This window comes from Pseudophryne corroboree, chromosome 8, assembly GCF_028390025.1.
Source record: "Pseudophryne corroboree isolate aPseCor3 chromosome 8, aPseCor3.hap2, whole genome shotgun sequence".
Lineage (NCBI taxonomy): Eukaryota > Metazoa > Chordata > Amphibia > Anura > Myobatrachidae > Pseudophryne > Pseudophryne corroboree.
The window spans coordinates 214,671,878-214,692,301 of record NC_086451.1 but is presented as its reverse complement, the minus strand read 5'-3'; the positions used below and the strand labels follow the sequence as shown (position 1 = coordinate 214,692,301).

The following is a 20,424-nucleotide window of genomic DNA, read 5'->3' as shown; positions in this document are numbered from 1 at the left end:
CCACAGTTTTTATGCTACGTCATTTTGTAGCCATGCAGTACCCTGTGGTCTATGCCTTGTTGGTCATTTGTTTATCCTACAGGACGATAATAACCCAAAACATATCTCCAGGTTATGTCAGAACTACAGTACCTTTGAGGAAAAGAACAAGACTGTAGGCTTCAAATCATGGAATGGCCAGCATAGACTGCAAACGTATACCCCATCGAGCTAGTTTGGGATGAAGTGGACAGAACAGTGAAAACAGTGCAACCTATAAGTACCACACATTTTTAGAAAGCTCTTCTACACTGTTGGGAAGAACTTCCCGAATTATGCTTGATTTCCATTGTAGAAGAATGTTCATCTGCAAAAGGTGGCTACTTTGAGCCTAAAATGTAGATTACGTTTTGTTATACTAAATGATTCTATCACTTCTTTTTCATCACCAGTTATTTATTTGTTCTTTTCTTTAATTCATTGGGTCATTAAACTGTGTGAATTTCAATGAACACTGCAAATATGAGGGTGTTCTCATACTTTTGACCACTAATTTATTTAAGACAGATAGGGTGGAATTCAATTGTTTGAAAAGTTGGTTGGGAAAAAACAGACACCCAACTGACTTTTCAAACAATTGAATACCCCACATACAGTCTTTATTACCACAGAGAGTGGTGAGAGCAAAATGAGGGGTTCAGCAGTGTAGAGGATGAACTGAGGAGAGGTTGAGGCAGGAGTTGGGGAAAACAGTGAGGAGCAGCTACAGTGATCAAGGGGACTGATAAGGACGGTAATAATAGTTTTAGTAGATCTTGATTATGCATAAAGAACCACTTAAACTTTTCAAACTAATACATTTATCAAGTCTTATCAAATAATAAAATATAGTATAATCATTTTGTTTTTGGATTTGTTTAATTATTCCTTTAATTATTCCACAGACTCGTAACCACTTTTGTAGTACCCGTGAAGAGATGGAGGATCTGAAAAAGCGGATGACTGATGCCCCTATGATCTGCAAGCTGAGGGGGCAAAGCACTATAGAGGGATACCTGTACTCCCAAGAGAAAAGTAATGTGGATTTCTGCCGTAGGGTTAGACTCTTCACAGTATATTATCTGCTAGACATTAGTAACACTTCAGTTTTCCTAACATGTCACTGTTAAGGTGGGAAGAATGTGTAGCTCATTTTCTTACTGATTTTATGCCTAATGTCATACCTTCTCTTCTTTTTTTTCCAATTTGCCTACTAAGGGAGGGATATTGTATCACTTTGCACAGGTTTAAACATATATTTACTTTTCATTACAATACACCCCACTACGCACTTTGTCACATTTACTGTGCCGGTTTTGGCTTAGTTGGCATACATTGCTTGCTTTATCCATTGTTATCTCATTCTGTCACCAAACAAACCACAGAAGCATTATTCCATTGAACAATGAAGCATTACTGAGGATATTGAGTAATATATATATTTCTTTCTGTATGGATTCCAGGGGCTCTTGGTCTTACATGGGTAAAGTATTATTGCCGATATGAGAAGGAGGGAAAGAGTTTAATCATGATTTCGTTAGAGCAGAAGCCGGGATCTCGGCAGGTGAGTAAGAGGCACTTAAGAGAATTATAAATCATTCAAAAGATATTTTGACCAAAGCAAATTGGCTCAATATACATTTCTCTGGCTGGATCCTGGAAACGGATCTTCAGCAGTGACAGTAAGCCTTGTTTTAGTATCGCCTTCATGGAAAACATAAAAAATAAAACTCTTGTAGATAAGTGGTTAAATGTAGTTACAAGAAGCATTTGTATATAAAAACATAATATACTGTAGGTTGTGTTTTTGTGTCTATTTAGTGACACTGTAATCCTGTTTGTCTGTAAGGAAATCCTGTGTTATAATCCTCCTCTCACCATCTGCTCATTGTAGTTGCTTCACATCTCTTCTCTCTTGTGCACTCCTCTCTTTTCTCCACATCTTTATTGCTGTTACCTCTCTTGTCATTGCTGCTTTCTCGCTGTTCCCTTGTTTCCTATTGTCGCTTCTTTGTTACCAGTGCTAACAGCAACCTGTTTGCAATGTTACTGTTTAGGTGAGCCAGGAACTGACCCTTAAATCTTGTATAAGAAGAAAGAGCGACTCTATTGACAAGAGATTTTGCTTTGATGTAGAGACCAATGAGAGGTGAGTAGCATTGGCTATTGCAGTGGTTCTCAAACTGTGTGCCGTGGCACCCTGGCATGCCTCGGGACACTTAGAGGGGTGCCTTGGATTGGTGGTGCAGGACCAATTGAAATTAGTTATGGTCAATGTAATAGGCAAAATCAGTGTTGGTGGCTGCCAATCATAATATATATGGGGACATACAGAAGCAAATCTTGTCCCTCACCACACAATTGAACCTATAAACACAATTGACTAAATTTAATATTTCTTTCTAAATTTCTCAATAACAAATTGTTAGCCTAGGGGTGCCGTGAAGAGAATTCTGATACTCTAGGGTGCCGTAATTCCAAAAAGTTTGGGAACCACTGGGCTATTGTGTGAATTGTTCATGTGCTACCTGTGTGCAGGCTCCTGGGCTACCTGTGTGCAGGCTTCTGGGCTACCTGTGTGCAGGCTCCTGGGCTACCTATGTGCAGGCTCCTGGGCTACCTGTGTGCATGCTAAAGTTTATTGTGTTTTATAAAATTGTATAGTTTGCGTATTTCACAGAAAAGATCAGTGACAATATTATCAGCCTGAGTATTGCTAAACCACATAGCATAATATGTAGATATAAGAAACAAGTAGACGCTGATGCCCAGTGCTATGCCAGATTGCGTGGTAATTGCTCTGTGTATGGCCAGAAAGAGGACACATGGCATTGCCCTATGCAGACTTGCATGGTCCTGCCACTCTCCCCCACTTGCACCTGGATAGGTAGATCTGGGTAGGGATACGGAGCACAGAATGGGCATGATTGCACATTTTACGGACACATGCAGGCCAGGACAAGGGCGTATATGCCTGAGAAAGACGTATTTGCAGGTGATTTAAAGGCAGTAAAGGCAGATGCAATTACCACATGGCTGTTGTGACAGTTGCCAGCATTTGCAAATCACTTCTGATTGGCTGTGTTACTGCACCGCTGACTCTGATCCGTGATTTACTCGGTGCTCAGATCTATATTGTCTCTCCATTATAGCAAAACATGTTTTGCCTTTTTCCTTACATGAGACAAAAGTCCAGATTACTAGTGGCCCAGTCACAGCAATCAGAAATGACTTTTTGGTCTTATTTACGGTATATATTTATTGTTTTAGTATTTTTTTTTTTTTTTAATTATTATAAAATGTTACTTTCTTTGTGCAAGTTGGAAGACATGTATAGGTATTGCAGAGCTCTCTTATAAAAGATAAACCAAAAGTATATTATTAAGGAAATGTCCCGTATATTTTGCGCATTTTGTATGCTTATGTGTATTCCACAGCACCACTAGTGAAGATGATCTGGATACTGGAACATCAGTAATTGCGTCACCACAGCAAATAATAGTCACAGATTCATTAAAACAGGGTGCTGAACACCATAGAGAAATACAGGATCCCAGTACATCAACCGATGGTCTAATGGTGTGTACACACGGTGAGATTTTTTCTGACGATTTTGACTATATAGTCAAAATCGTAAGAAAACTAAGTGCAGATCGCAAGGTGAAAGTCACCTTGCGATCCCGATTCGATGCCGATGCGCGGTCCCGCGCGGTCTGCATCGCAAGAATAGATAGACTGTGCAGGCAAGTCAATTTTGAAGAGAGAGTCAAATTTTAAGAGATAGTCAAAATTGACACTTAGCCAAAATTGCACATAGGTGCTGCTGCGATCAATAGTCCACGCCTATGGGGGGAGCGTATTTAAGCTTAGCAGGGCTGCGATCGCTTGTGCAGCCCTGCTAAGCTTAAAAAAAATCAAGCAGAAGTAGACTAGGGCTGGACATACTTACCCTGTGCGATGGTTCCAGCAATGATGGGCCCGGCTTTGACGTCAGACATCCGCCCTCCGTTTTCCTAGACACGCTTGCATTTTACTCACCACTCCAACGGTCCGGATCCGCCCATACACGCCTCCTTCCGGTCAATCATCTTAGCGGTCGCCGCTGCGACCGCTTCCGTCAGTAGCCGCGAAGTAACTCGGCGACCCCTGTCGCCAGGCAATGTCGCACACACACACAGCGGCCGCCGCGCATGTGCATTCAGCACCCGTTCGCACCGCAGCGAAAAACCGCTGCGTGCGAACGGGTCGGAATGACCCCCATAGTCCGTATCGCAAGCACACTCATTATGTATGCGATACTGACTATGTGCCGACCTAGCCCCTGTCGCATAGTGAGAATCGGGCATAGCCCGAATCTCACCGTGTGTATGGGCCATTACTGTGATCTACTGTACAAGTGAGTGAAATCTGCTCTTACAATGAATCATATAATCTCGACAGCCCACTAATAGCAATATGTCCCAATAGATCAGAAGTGTTCTGTTTTCTTCTAAGGCAAATTCACAGGGTTTATAGAGTTACTGAAGGTGCAGAAACAGCTGTCAAGAAAACCAATTTGTTCTTCTGAGTGCAGATGGGCTATATTGTGTATTGTTCTATGCATGCTAGCCTAGTACGTTCTCCCTGTGCTTGCTGCACTCACATTCTGTCCAGCTGTATTTATGCATTGTATTTTACAGTAGGGCTGGGGTGTGCCCCTCTCTAGTCCTAAATCAGGCTGTGCAGCTTACATAGCTGACACAGACCCCCACCAAAGCAGCACAGTATGGATTTCCCAGGTGCTGGTTTTGGCCCCTGTATCTGGATTTGTGCATAGTTGTAGTTCAGACCCACAATGTTTTGTTCCCTTTAATAATTCAACTTTAAAAAGAATAGTTATTCTGAAAACTACTTTTTTTCAGCATCTACCGGGTAGATAGATTGTTGGGAGGGGCTGGGAAAGAACCAGCGGTCTTGGTGCACGTTGGAACCAATGACAAAGTTAGCGGAAGGTGGGATGTCCTTAAGAAAGACTATAGGGACTTAGGAAAGAAACTGAAGGCAAGGACATCTAAGGTAATATTCTCGGAATTATTACCCGTGCCACGCGCTAGTCCAGGGAGGCAGAGGGAGATTAGGGAGGTAAATGTGTGGCTTGGGGATTGGTGCAGGAAAGAAGGGTTTGAGTTCCTAGAACACTGGGCGGACTTCTCAGTCAGGCGCCATCTCTTTTGTCGTGACGGATTGCACCTGACTGATGAGGGGGCAGCGGTGCTGGGGGGAAGGATGGTTAGAAGGTTGGAGGAGATTTTAAACTAGGAGCCTGGGGGGAGGGTTTAGCTAGAAACTACGGGTCATGCAGTGAGAATAGTGGGGATGGCGGTAGTAAACGAAATGGGGGAGAAGTTGGGGGGAGGGTAAGAGCAGGCGGTAAGGTTACTAACATGGGTACTAAAAGAGATTTTACCAAAGCACTAACCAATGACGATTACAGGTCATCCTTGCTACATAAGGTGAAAGATGTCCCTAACGCAAGGGAAAATACTTATCTTAGTTGTATGTATGTAAACGCCAATGTATGTAAACGCCAGAAGCATTACTGGTAAAAAGGGTGAACTAGAAATACTTGCAAGAAGCAAACAGTATGATATTATAGGCATTACTGAAACTTGGTGGGACGAATCTCATGATTGGACAGTCAATCTAGAGGGCTATACACTGTTTAGGAGAGACAGACTAAATAAAAAGGGTGGAGGGATGTGTCTTTACGTAAAGCCGTTTTTAAAACCTGATATACGGGAAGATAATCCGGGGGGGCGGGGGGCTGTAGACACTGTCGAGACATTATGGGTAGAAATTGCATGCGGGAAAAAGGAATAAAAAAGTTAGTATTGGGTGTATGCTATAGGCCGCCTGGTATCAACGCATCTGATGAGGAATTGTTACTAAAGCAAATTGAAAGAGCAGTAGGAGTAGGAGACATAGTAGTGATGGGCGATTTTAACTATCCAGAGATAAACTGGAAAGACGATTCATGTGATACTGCTAGGGGCAATATGTTTTTAAACACACTTAATGATAACTACTTAGTTCAACTAATTGAGGAACCAACTAGGTACAATGCAATCTTAGACCTGATATTAACAAACAATGGGGATTTGGTATCGGGTATTATAGTAGGGGAACCCATAGGAAACAGCGACAACAATATGGTCACATTCAATATCAGTTTCCATAAACAGCCCTATAGTGGCTCAACTAGGACTCTAAACTTTAGCAAAGCAAATTTTGATAAGATGAGGGTATTTTTCAGGGATATTGAATGGGAAGGTTTGTTTTTAGGAAAAAATACTACGGAGAAATGGGATGTACTAAAATTCCTGCTAGCTAAAAATACACTCAAATTTATTCCTACGAGCAGCAAAAAAAGGAATAAAAATCATAAACCAATGTGGCTTAACAAAAAGATTAAGGAACTTATGGGCAAGAAAAGGCGAGCATTTAAAAAATACAAATCTGACGGTGAAGCAGAGTAATTTCAGCACTATAAGGAATGTAACAAAATATGCAAAAAGGAAATAAGAGCGGCTTAAGTAGAAACTGAAAAACTAGTAACAATGGAAAGCAGAGCGAATCCCAAAAAAATATTTAAATACATTAATAGCAAGAGATTAAAGAAGGAGAGTATAGGCCCTTTAAAAGACAAGTTGGGAGTCTTAAGCAAAAATGATAATGACATAGCGGAAACACTAAATTAGTTTTTTTTCAACAGTATTTACTAGAGAGGACCCAATTCAGGGACTAACATATAATTTCAATAATGAGAATATCCCACTGATAGGAACTTATTTTAGCGAGGAAGTAGTCTGTGACCGATTAAAACATTTAAAGATTAATAAGTCACCAGGTCCCGATGGTATTCACCCAAGGGTTCTAATGGAGCTTCATTCTGAACTTGCAAAACCGCTATTTTTGATCTTTAAGGATTCAGTAATATCCGGTATGGTTCCCAAATACTGGCGTATAGCGGAAGTAGTGCCTATATTCAAAAAGGGAAGTAAAGCTGAACCAGGTAATTATAGACCAGTTAGTCTTACATCTATAGTGGGGAAAGTATTGGAAGGTATTCTAAAAGATAGTATTCAGAAGTACCTTGAAGTCAATAAGGTCATTAAAAGGAATCAACATGGGTTTATGAAGGACAGATCCTGTCAAACCAACTTACTTGGCTTTTATGAAACAGCGCAAACCTAGATCAGGGTAAAGAGGTGGATGTAATCTTTTTAGAATTTGCCAAAGCGTTCGATACTGTACCACACATGAGACTTATCTACAAGCTACAAGAATCAGGGCTAGGAAGCACAATATGCACTTGGGTAAAAATCTGGTTAGATAATAGGGAGCAGTGCGTTATGGTTAATGGATCTTTTTCAACTTGGACTGAAGTGCTAAGTGGTGTGCCGCAAGGCTCAGTATTAGGACCGCTATTGTTCAATATTTTAATTAACGACCTAACAGAAGGTCTAGAGAGGATCGTGTCAATTTTTGCAGATGATACCAAATTGTGTAAAGTTATAAATGCGGAGGGGGATGCTGAGTCGCTTCAGAATGACTTCGTTAAATTAGAAGCTTGGGCAGCGAAATGGAGAATGCGCTTCAATACAGACAAGTTTAAGGTAATGCACTGTGGTAACAAGAACAAAAATAACACCTACCTACTAAATGGGGTAAAATTTTGGTATTCTGTACTGGAAAAGGACTTAGGTGTCCTCATAGATAGCAAACTAAACAGTAGTACCCAAAGTAGGACTGCAGCAAAGAAGATATTAGCATGCATAAAACGGGGAATTGATGCTAGGAACGAGAGTATTATACTCCCGTTATATAAATCACTTGTGAGGCCACACCTTGAATACTGTGTACAATTCTGGGCACCTTACTACAAAAAGGATATCCTGGAGCTAGAAAAGGTTCAAAGGCGGACGACCAAACTAATCAAGGGTATGGAGACGCTGGAATACGAGGAAAGGCTTGCAAGACTAGGCATGTTTACACTGGAAAAGAGTAGATTAAGAGGGGACATGATCAACATTTACAAATATGTAAGGGGACAATATACAGATCTTGCGCAGGACCTGTTTTTGGTTAGATCAACACAGAGAACTCGTGGACACTCGCTCAGGTTAGAGGAGAGGAGATTCCACACAATACGGCGTAAAGGCTTTTTTACGATAAGGACGATACGTGTTTGGAATTCCCTGCCTGAGGGAGTTGTAATGGCCATCTCAGTCAACACCTTTAAGAATGGGTTAGATAAATTCCTAATGGATAAGGATATCCAGGGTTACGGGGCATAGTCACGCACTATGGTTATTATAAAAAAGAGGGGTTAATCGGAACGGCAGTCAGCAACTTCAGTCAAAATTTTATACAAAATATTCGTGCATAGGAGACCACAAATAGGTTGAACCCGATGGACAATTGTCTTTTTTTCAACCTTAGATACTATGTTACTATGTTACTATGTATCTGTTCTTTTGTATTTCAGGCAGAGCACCATCACCTTTCAGGCTCTATCAGAGACCAACCGACGCCTGTGGATAGAAGCAATGGATGGGAAAGAGCCAGTGAGTATTGCATGCCGAGATCTTCGCAAGCCCATCCATTACACAGCACATGGACAGTACATGCAAAGTTCTATAGTTAATACGAAAATGGTGATTAAATAGCTCACACAAACAAGATAATGCAAAGCCCCAAGAAAAGTCACTCTGAAATAGAAATATCCTTGGTATTGGTGTTCTCCTTGTTCTAATGTTCTCCTTAAACAAAGTAGTAAATGTAACAGGGCGTGAGTTGGTTTTGACTTGTAAATGATTGGCGCTTTAAAAATATGGGCATTCTGGCACAAACTCCCGCACCTCTAGCTTCTCGCACACTATTATGTTTACCCCAAAATCAGAAAAAAGATGCATAGCATAGACTGCTTGTAAATCTTTCCACCACAGGTCCTCGTGAAATGAATGCCGGATAATCTTCTCCCAATCAGCACACTTTCCTTTAGATTATTTAATTACCTCACAGAGGGGCAGATGTACTAGCCGTGGAGAGAGATAAAGTACCAACCATTTGGCTCCTGTCGTTTTTCACAGCGTCTATAGCATGGCAGCTATGATCTGGTTAGATGGTACTTTATCTCTCTCCACTTTCTCTTACCTCCCAGAGGATGCTGGGGTTCTATTTAGTACCATTGGGTATAGACGGGTACCTTGGGAGCCATGGGCACTTTAAGAGTTTAATAGTGTGAGCTGGCTCCTTCCTCTATGCCCGTCTTACCAGACTCAGTTTAGAAAATGTGCCCGGAGGAGCCGGTCACAGCTAGGGGAGCTCCTAGGAGTTTTTCTAGTTTTATTATTTTCTGAGTTTAGTTAGGTACAAGCAGGCTGCTGGCAACAGCCTCCCAGCTTCGTGGGACTTAGGGGGGAGTAGGAACCAACTCTAGAAGTTAATGGTTCTCTATCTCCGCTAACAGGACACTGAGCTCCTGAGGGTGCGGTTCGCAAGCCCACGAGGCGACCGCTCACTCCTGCAGCATGGCCGCCACCCCCTAACAGCCAGAAGAAAGAAGAGTGGTGAGTATGACGCCGGCGGCCCGGGAAGCGGGTCGCCGGCGGGAATGGCAGCACAAGGGTGGGAGCGCAGCTCTGACAGGCTGCGCTCCGGAAGACTCAGCGGCACTTGGTGTATGAGTCTGTGAGGGGCATCCTGGGCCAGCGCACATACCCTACACTGGCTAATCCCGCTGTTAGCACAAATACCTCAGACCAGTATAATCTATTAAGTGCGGGAAGACGCGCCATTACAGGGGGCGGGACTTCTCCTCAGAGCGGATCCAGCACTCACCAGCGCCATTTTTTCCCTGCAGATCACACAGATGAGACGCTGACAGGGAGCTCTGCCCTCCTCATAACTCCAGCATACCTCTGCGGTACCAGGGTGTTATAGACAGGGGGGGAGAGTGTTATAAGAACTGTGTATGCTATTAAGGTTACTCAGTAAGCCGGCCGTTTATTCTATTAACTGCCTACTGGGGCGCTGTGTGGCTTGCTCCTTATACTCTGTGACTCTCTGAAGGTACTCTGGGGGAAACTGTGTCGGACATTTTCCTGTGTGTGTCTGTATATCTCACATTACCATGTCTAGGGACTCTGTGTCTTGTGCTGCAGAGTATGTATCTTCCCCTGAAACGTCTCTTCCATGTACTCAGGACTGCCATATTCCTTCTCAGCCTCCTAAGTCCGGACCCCCATAGGTGGATTCTATAAGGGAAATGATATCCCAGATTTCATCTAGGATGTCACATAATGAGAATGAAACGCAGGTTTTAAAACAATCTGTAGCGGTTTTGAAGTGTTCAGCTCCCACTACCTCATCTAAGGCCTCCATTACATACCCTAAAAAGCGTGCTATAGCCCAGATAATGCAGGCTGACACGGACACCGACTCTGATTCAGGGGACGGTGATTGGGATATGCGGGGGGAAGGTGAATCCCTTGCTAAGGGGATGCAACTAATGATTGTGGCCATTAGGGACATTTTACACATTACTGAAAAAGTACCTGAGCAGGTAGAGGAGGCTTACTTTAGAGACAATAAGAAATCCTCCCTTACTTTCCCTGCTTCTGAGGAGTTAAACTCCTTGTTTGAACAATCCTGGGAAAACACGGAGAAAAAATTCCAGATCCCAAAGAGGGTTCTCATTGCTTTTCCCTTCCCTGAAGAGGACAGGAAAAAGTGGGAAAACCCGCCTATAGTAGACGTTTCTGTATCTAGGTTGTCTAAAAAGGTGGTTTTACCTGTCCCTGGTTCAACCACTTTAAAAGCCAGCTGATCGCAAGATTGAGACTACACTCAAATCACTGTACACATCTACAGGCATGGCGTTAAGGCCCACTATTGCTTGTGCGTGGATTTCTAAGGCCATAGTAAGGTGGTCAGGCACATTACTAGAGGAATTAGTTACTATGGATAGGAGTGACATTGAATTGTTTTTGCGTTACATACAGGATTCTGCAGGTTTCATGGTGGAGGCCATGAAGGACCTAGGCCTACTTAATGCAAGGGCTTCTTCCATGGCTGTCTCGGCACGCAAAGGACTCTGGCTGCGCCAATGGTCTGCGGATACGGAATCCAAGAAAACTGTGGGGAACCTACCCTTCACAGGTCAGGGTCTGTTTGGGGATGCATTGGATGCGTGGATCTCCACGGCAATTGCGGGTAAATTGACCTTCCTTCCCTCAGCTACGACACAGACTAGGAAATCTTATCCTACGTCTACAATGCAGTCCTTTCGGACCGCGAAAGTTAAAAAGTCCAAACCCCCTTCCACTTTCTTTAGAGGCGGTCGGGGGAAATCCAGAAAACCTGCAACAACAGGTTCACAGAAGCCAGGTTCTGTTTCCTCTAAGTCTTCAGCATGACGGTGGACCTCCCAGCCTGGTAATCGGGCAGGTGGGAGCCAGACTAAAAGATTTCAGTCACATCTGGGCGTCTTCTTGCCTAGACCCCTGGGTAAAAGATTTTGTTGCCCAGGGGTACAGACTGGAGTTTCAGGAACTCCCACCTCACAGATTCTACAAGTCAGGCTTACCATCTTTGCTGATAGAAAGTGCTATCCTACAGGAAGCCATTCAAAAATTGTTACACACAAGTGTCATTGTTCCAGTTCCACCTCACCTAAAAGGCATGGGTTATTACTCCAACCTATTTGTGGTGCCGAAACCGGATGGTTCGGTAAGGCCGATTTTAAACCTACAATCCTTAAACCCCTATTTGAGGGAATTCAAATTCAAGATGGAGTCTCTGAGAGCGGTAATCTCAGGTCTGGAGGAGGGGGAATTCCTGGTATACCTGGATATCAAGGATGCGTACCTTCACCTTCCGATCTGGCCGCCTCACCAGGCTTATCTAAGATTTGCCCTACTGGACTGTCACTATCAGTTCCAGGCACTGCCATTTGGCTTCTCCACAGCACCGAGGGTGTTTACCAAGGTCATGGCAGAGATGATGCTACTCCTCCGCAAGCGGGGAGTGAACATTATTCCATATCTGGACGATCTGCTGATAAAGGCATCTTCCAGGGAGAAGCTGTTACAGAGCATTGCTCTCTCAACTCAACTACTCCAGGATCATGGGTGGTTCCTGAACTTTCCAAAGTCACATTTGGAGCCGACAAAGCGTCTGTCCTTCCTGAGGATGATCCTCGACACGGAAGTGCAGAGGGTGTTTCTATCGGTGGAGAAAGCGTTGGTGATACAATCAATGGTCCGGGAGGTCCTGAAACCTGCCCGGGTATTGGTTCATCAGTGCATTCGCCTTCTGGGGAAGATGGTTGCCTCCTACGAGGCTCTACAGTACGGAAGATTTTATGCACGGTCCTTCCAACTGGATCTCCTGGACAAATGGTCGGGATCTCATCTTCACATGCACCAGCGGATTTGCCTGTCGCCGAAAGCCAGAATTTCATTCCTTTGGTTGCTACAAACTTCTCACATTCTCGAGGGCCGAAGGTTCGGGATTCAGCATTAGATCCTTCTAACCACGGATGCAAGTCTCAGAGGTTGGGGAGCAGTCACCCAAGGGGCAAACTTCCAAGGAAAAGTGGTCAAGTCTGGAATCCATCCTTCCGATAAACATTCTGGAACTAAGCCGTGTACAATGGCCTTCTGCAGGTGGCACATCTTCTACAAGATCAGACCATTCAGGTTCAGTCGGACACTGTAACGGCAGTGTCCTACATAAACTGACTGGGCGGAACGAAGAGCAGAGCGGCAATGTCAGAGGTAACAAGAATCATCCTCTGGGGAGAAAAGCACACAGTGGTGCTGTCAGCAATCTTCATTCCGGGTGGTCAACTGGGAAGCGGACTTCCTCAGCATACACTATCTCTTTCCAGGAGAATGGGGCCTCCACCTGGAGGTGTTCGCAGAGGTGACAAGCTGATAGGGTTTCCCTCAGGTAGATATGATGGCCTCTCGCCTCAACAAGAAGCTTCGGAGGTACTGTTCCAGGTCGAGAGACTCGCAAGCAGTAGCGGTGGACGCACTGGTGACTCCGTGGGTGTTCCACTGAGTGTATGTGTTCCTTCCACTTCCGCTCATCCCAAGGATTCTCAAACTAATAAAAAGAACAAGAGTTCATGGGTGGACCCTCATTGCTCTGGACTGGCCAAGAAGGGCTTGGTACGCCGATCTTCTGGATTTACTCCTGGAGGATCCGAGGCCTCTTCCTCTTCGCGAGGACCTTCTTCAAGAGGGGCCGTTCGCTTATCAAGACTTACTGCGGCTACGTTTGACAGAATGGAGGTTGAACGTTAGATCTTAGCTCGGAAGAGCATTCCGAAAAAGGTCATTCCTACTCTGATACAGGCTCGGAAGGGAGTAACGTCTAAACATTACCATCGAATTTGGAAAAAGTATGTGTCTTGGTGTGAATCCAAGAAGTTTCCTACGGTGGAGTTTCAACTGAGACGGTTTCTCCTCTTTCTGCAAGCAGATGTGGATGTGGGGCTGCGCTTGGGCTCCATAAAAGTCCAGATTTTGGCATTGTCCATTTTCTTCCAGAAACTGCTCTCCCTGAGGTTCAGACATTCTTGAAAGGGGTTCTGCATATCCAACCACCCTTTGTGCCTCCTACGGCACCTTGGGATCTTAATGTGGTGCTGCAGTTTCTGCAATCCGATTGTTTCAAGCCTTTACAGGAGGTTGATGTCAAGTTTCTTTCTTGGAAGGCGGATGTTGGCATTGGCATCTGCTAGACATGTGTCAGAATTGGGGGCATTGTCCTGCAAAAGCCCCTACTTGATTTCCATGAAGATAGAGCTGAGCTCAGAACGCGTCAGCAATTTCTTCCAAAGGTTTTCATATCAACCAACCTATTGTGGTGCCAGTGGCTACTGACTCCTCAATTACCTCAAAGTCCTCGGATGTTGTGAGGGCTTTGAAGATATATGTGAAGAGAACTTCTCGTCACAGAAAGTCGGACACTCTGTTTGTCCTTTATGATCCCAACAAGGTTGGGTGTCCTGCTTCTAAGCAGATGATTTCTCGCTGGATCAGGTTTACTATCCAGTATGCTTATTCTATGGCAGGCTTGCTGTGTCCAAAATCTGTTAAGGCCCACTCTACTCGTACAGTGGGTTCTTCCTGGGCGGCTGCCCGGGTTGTCTCGGCTTTACAACTTTGCCGAGCAGCTACTTGGTCTGGGTCGAACACGTTTGCTAAGTTCTACAAGTTCGATACTTTGGCCTCTGAGGACCTTAAGTTTGGTCAATCTGTTCTGCAGGAGCCTCCACGCTCTCCCTCCCGTACTGGGAGCTTTGGTACATCCCCATGGTACTAAATGGAACCCCAGCATCCTCTAGGACGTTAGAGAAAATAGGATTTTAATTACCTACCGGTAAATCCTTCTCTCCTAGTCCGTAGAGGATGCTGGGCGCCCGCCCAGCGCTTCGTTTTCCTGCATTGTTACTTGCTTAAGTACTGTTGTTGAGCCGTTGCTGAATCGTTTCAAGCTGGTTAGCTTGGCTTTCTGTTTGTTATGTGTGAGCTGGTGTGAATCTCACAACTATCTGTGGATTTCATTCTCTCAAAGTATGTCCGCCACCTCGGGCACAGTTTCTAGACTGAGTCTGGTAGGAGGGGCATAGAGGGAGGAGCACACCACACTATTAAACTCTTAAAGTGCCCATGGTTCCCAAGGGACCCATCTATACCCCATGGTACTAAATGGAACCACAGCATCCTCTACGAACTACGAGAAAAGGATCTACCGGTAGGTTATTAAAATCCTATTTTAGAACTCTCCAAGGCTTAGTACATCTCCCCCAAAATGTCTCATAGGAGGTTAAAGCATACATATCATCATTCACAAGGGTTGTTTATCCATATTCAGTTCAGATTCCACGTTGTATTAACATACAAGGATAGTGCACATGTGCATAATGTAATACTTACAAAACAAATTTAAATCAATAAAAACAACTCTGGAGGTACTAATTCCCTTGCCAACTAAAACATCAAAGGTACATAGAAAATCATTTACACAGTCCCACTGTTCCTGAATGCATACCAGATAGCAGATAGTTTGAGCACGTCAGATGGGCGAATTTAGGGGTCTCGTTTACTCCCAAAACTCCAGGCTTACCAAGGTACAGGCATCCGACTGTTACCGCAAGCTAAGCGCTTCGATACGATCTTTTTTAAGCTGCTGATCCGCAGTATTTGAGGAGGGCATTAGAACAAGGAGAGCTCCAATACCACGGATGTTTCTATGTTAGAGATAACACAGTTCTTTGTTAGAGATGTTTGGCTTTTCTATGGCATTCATGAAAACAGTGCTTAGAATAAGTAACGTGTGTAACTGACTCCCTCCATCAGCTCCATATTGAAGGGACTAGTCCTTAAGCAGTCATACTTTTACTCTTCTTTATTTTGTAAACCTTTTTTTACCATCCACATTTTCTTATTTTATTTATTATTTATTAACAGTTTCTTATATAGCGCAGCATATTCTGCTGTGCTCTACAATTAGAACAACAGTAATAGAACAAAACTGTGCAAAAACAGACAGACATAGAGGCAGGAGGGCCCTGCTCACAAGCTTACAATCTATAGAGAAATAGGCATTGATACACAAGGATAGGTGCTATCTATTGCATACTGGTTCAGAAGATTGCTAGATTCTTAATGGTGTTGATATGTACAGTATGATATGTACACCCGGTAATGTTGGCCAAGGAAAGAAAGACAAAATATGTAAGGTTATGTGTTCTGTACTGAGAAGATGTAATGAGATAGGGAAGCTTTGAAGGTTATGTGGGTGGGTCTGGAATTTGATAGGCTTATCTGAAGAGGTGAGTCTTCATGGAACGTTTAAAAGGTTTGGCGACTAGGGGTGAGTCTTATTGCGCGTGGGAGGGCATTCCACAGAGTGGGTGAAGCCCGGATAAAGTCCTGTAGTTTTGAGTGGAAACAAGTAATACGTGTGGATGAGAGCTGCAGATCTTGTGCAGAGCAGAGAGGTCGGGTAGGGAGATATTTGAGATGAGTGAAGAGATGTACGTTGGTGCAGTTTGGTTAATAGCCTTGTATGTAAGTAAAAATATTTTATATGGTAGAATACCGGTAACCAATAGAGGGACTGACAGAGCGGATCTGCAGACTATGAACGTCTAGTGAGGAAGATTAGCCTCGCGGCTGCATTCAGAATGGATTGTAGTGGTGAGAGCAGAGCCGGCGCTACCCGCTCAGCAAGGGTATGCAAAGCAGGGAGGCGCTGAGCTAAAGAGGCTTTCTCCCTGATCTGCTACCCTGCCGTTGCACCTGTCAAACTGGATGACAAGCAACAGCATCGGCAGCCTGTAGCGTGGCTCCCTGTCAGCTCCCTACAGTGAAGACAGCTCGCTGTCTCCATCTTTACTGACTGTCACAGCGCCAACGCGGCCGCGTACATGCGCGGCAGCTTCTCAGTCAGAGAGCTCTCACTGAGCTCTCTGCAGTACAAGATGGCTGAAAGGTAGCTGATGCGCATGCCTAGCAGCATTTTCCCGTTCAGTACTGTCTCGCACTGGGCGGGATTAATCTGTTGTTACTCACCGTTACCTCCTCCTCCCCTGCCCTTTCCAGAGCGGAGCAGCTGCAAGTAGTCATCATGCTGCGGGTGCACTACTAAACTGAAATCCACCAGTCAGGACTCCAGGACGATCACTGGAGGTTCTCACAGAGCTCGAGGTACTGCTGGTCAATATTGCCAGCTCTGTCTACAGTAGGATGTGAAATATAAGTACATAGATATAAATAAATCCATATATATCTACATAGTTATATATACACACACAAATATATTTCCATACTGTGTGCATGTACAGTATATATACATGTGTATGTATGTATATATATATATATATATATATATATATATATTAGCAGATGAAGGCAGCACTCACAGGATTTGTAAAGAAGAGAATATGAAATATAATATGATGCACATATATAGAAACCTACCCATACAAATCCTGTGTTTTCCCTTGCGGCCTCATCTCGCCTCCCCCTCCTCCTTTACAGCGGCTACTCTTCAGACTCCAATCCATTGCTGACTTCCTGTATAAATACCACACTCCCCCCTCTCTCCCCTCCCCTCCTGTGGACATATATGTAAGGGGCACTACTACTGTGTGCATTATATGTGACACCACTACTTTAGGCATTAAGTGTGTCACTTCTACTGTAGACCTATATGTAAGGGGCACTACTACTGTGGGCATTATGTGTGGCACTACTACTGCAGACATATTTGTAATGGGTAGTACTACTGTTGGTGTTATGTGTAAAGGGCACTACTACTGTGGGCATTATATGTGGCACTACTATTGTGGGCATTATATTTAAGGGACACTCCTACTTTGGTCATTATATGTGGCACTATTGTGCACGTTATATGTAAGGGGCACTACTACTGTGGGTATTACTGTATGTGTGGCACTACTATTGTGCGCGTTATATGTAAGGGGCACTACTACTGTGGGTAAAATGTGTGGCACCACTATTGTGGCATAATGTGTAAGAGGCACTACTATGGGTAATGTGTATAATGGGTACTACTGTGTCGCGTAACGTGTCTAAAGGGCACTACTGTGTGATGTAACGTGACTAAGGGGCACTGCTATGTGGTGTAATATGAATCAGGGGCACTACGTCTGGTGTGATGTTAATAAGATTGTGCTACTGTGTTGCGTAATTTGAATTAGGAGTACTATTGTGTGACCACGCCCCCTTCTTGTGAGACCACGCCCCTTTTGTGGCACACTCTCCCTTTTTTACATATGGGAGGGTGCAAATTTATCATGCAGGGGGGCGCCAAGCACCCTAGCACCGGCACTGGGTAAGAGCCTATATTTGGGAAGACCAGTCAGGAGACTATTACAATAATCAATGCGGGAGATAATGAGAGCATGGATTAGAGTTTTTGCTGTGTCTTGTGTAAGATATGGTCATATTTTTTATATATTTCTTAGATGTATATAATATGATTTTGAGACAGATTGAATGTTGGGAACAAAGGACAGTTCAGAGTCAAGAATGACACCTAGGCAGTGAGTTTATGGGGTAGGGAAGATTGCTGAGTTACCAACAATGATAGAGATATCAGGTTGGTAACTTATGCCCTAGTTGTCATACAAAATCTCGAAACAAATTCAGACTTTACAAGGGCAGTTCCCAAAGTATGCGGACACCTATCATAGCTTTTTCCTCCATAGTCTTGTTAGTGGCTCATACTGGTCACACATTTCCTAACCCTCTCTTCCTTTTTACCACTTATTCGCATATAACACTCACAGATTTTAGTAAGAGTCCCTGTCAAAACGTAGAAATAATATAGGGATATATACAGTGGGGCAAAAAAGTATTTGGATAGCCACCGATTGTGCAAGTTGACCCACTTAAAAAGATGAGGGAGGTCTGTAATTTCTATCATAGGTACACTTCAACTGTGAGAGTCAGAATCTGAAAATAAACAGGAAATCACATTGTATAATTTTTAAACAATTTACTTGTATATTCTATTCTTGTGGAAAATAAATATTTGGACACTCACCAAGCAGCAAGATTTCTGGCTCTCACAGACCTGTTACTTCTTCTTTAAGAAGCTCTTCTATCCTCCACTCGTTACCTGTATTAATGACACCTGTCCAACACCCTCAAACAGTCAGACTGCTACCTCTCCACCATGGCCAAGACCAGAGAGCTGTCTAAGGACACCAGGGACAAAATTGTAGATCTGCACAAGGCTGGGATGAGCTACTCATAGGCAAGCAGTTTGGCGAGAAGAGAACAACTGTTGGCGCAATTATTAAAAAATGGAAGAAATACAAGATCACTGACAATCTCCCTCGACCTGGGGCTCCATGCAAGATCTCACCTCGTGGGGTATCAATGATCTTGAGAAGATTGAGGAATCAGCCCAGAACTACACGGGGGGGGCCTTGTCAATGACCTCAAGAGAGCTGGGACCACAGTCACAAAGGTTACCATTATTAACACACTACGTCGTCATGGATTGAAATCCTGTAGCGCCCGAAAGGTCCTCCTGCTTAAGCCAGCACATGTCCAGGCCCGTCTAAAGTTTGCCAGTGACCATCTGGATGATCCAGAGAAGGATTGGGAGAATGTAATGTGGTCAGATGAGAGCAAAATCGAACTTTTTGGTATAAACTCCACTCGCCGTGTTTGGAGGGAGAAGAATGATGAATGGCATCCCAAGAACACCGTGCCCACTGTGAAGCATGGGGGTGGAAAAATCATGCTTTGGGGCTTCTTTTCTGCAAAGGGGACAGGATGACTGATCCGTATTAAGGAGAGGATGAATGGGGGCCATGTATCGTTAGATTTTGGGCAAAAACCTCCTTCCCTCAGTAAGAGCATTGAAGATGGGACGTGGCTGGGTCTTCCAGCATGACAATGACCCCTAATACACCGCCCGGGCAACTAAGGAGTAGCTCCATAAGAAGTATTTCAAGGTCCTGGAGTGGCCTAGCCAGTCTCCAGACCTCAACCCAATAGAAAATCTGTGGAGGGAGTTGAAAGTCCGTCTTGCCCGGCGACAGCCCCAAAACATGACAGATCTAGAGAAGATCTGCATGGAAGAGTGGGCCAAAATACCTGCTACAGTGTGTGCAAACCTGGTCAAGAACTACAGGAAACGTTTGACCTCTGTAATTGCCAACCGAGGTTATATTACAAAGTATTGAGGTAAACTTTTTGATTGTCCAAATATTTATTTTCCGCAAGAATATACGAATAAATTGTTTAAAAATCATACAATGTGATATCCTGTCTTTTTTTTTTTTTTTCCAGATTCTGTCTCTCACAGTTGAAGTGTACCTATGATGGAAATAACAGACCTCTCTCATCTTTTTAAGTGGGTCAACTTGCACAATCGGTGGCTGTCCAAATACTATTTTGCCCCACTGTAACTATTATACAAAATAGAATATACTGTTTAAAATTAATTTACATAATTTAATTACATTTAATACACCACTCTTTTTCTTTAAAAGTTATAAATCTTGTGCTTATTACTTAGTTGTTCTTCCAATTACTATGCTGGTAGTCGCACATGAGCAGTGATTTCATCATCTGACATCATACATTCAGCAATGTGCATATTGCACTTGTCAGGAAGCGAGGTCGATCACAGCAGCATAGGAAATCTATATAAATAGGTGCTCGCAGTTACAGTGTATTTTACTTTATTCCCCTGTAGTGATTACATACGTTTTACCGGCAGACGGTATGCCGGCTGTCAATATCCCGGCAGCGGCATCTTGCCCGCCGGAATTCCGGCAGCGGGGCAAGCGCTAAGAGTCGC

At 43.8% G+C, this 20,424-nt stretch overlaps 1 protein-coding gene across 4 annotated transcripts in view; it reads left to right on the top strand.

Annotated features, from left to right (window-relative positions):
- OPHN1 (oligophrenin 1) overlaps positions 1-20,424 on the top strand; it is a 584,093-nt gene that overhangs the window by 378,126 nt on the left and 185,543 nt on the right. For 3 of the 4 annotated variants that reach the window (XM_063937075.1, XM_063937074.1, XM_063937077.1), the window contains 5 exons: positions 924-1,053; positions 1,237-1,263; positions 1,482-1,582; positions 2,076-2,167; positions 8,546-8,624. In XM_063937075.1, coding sequence (XP_063793145.1) covers positions 924-1,053; positions 1,237-1,263; positions 1,482-1,582; positions 2,076-2,167; positions 8,546-8,624 — 429 coding nt within the window. The remainder of the gene's footprint in view (positions 1-923; positions 1,054-1,236; positions 1,264-1,481; positions 1,583-2,075; positions 2,168-8,545; positions 8,625-20,424) is intronic. The other variant, XM_063937076.1, reaches the window with a different exon arrangement.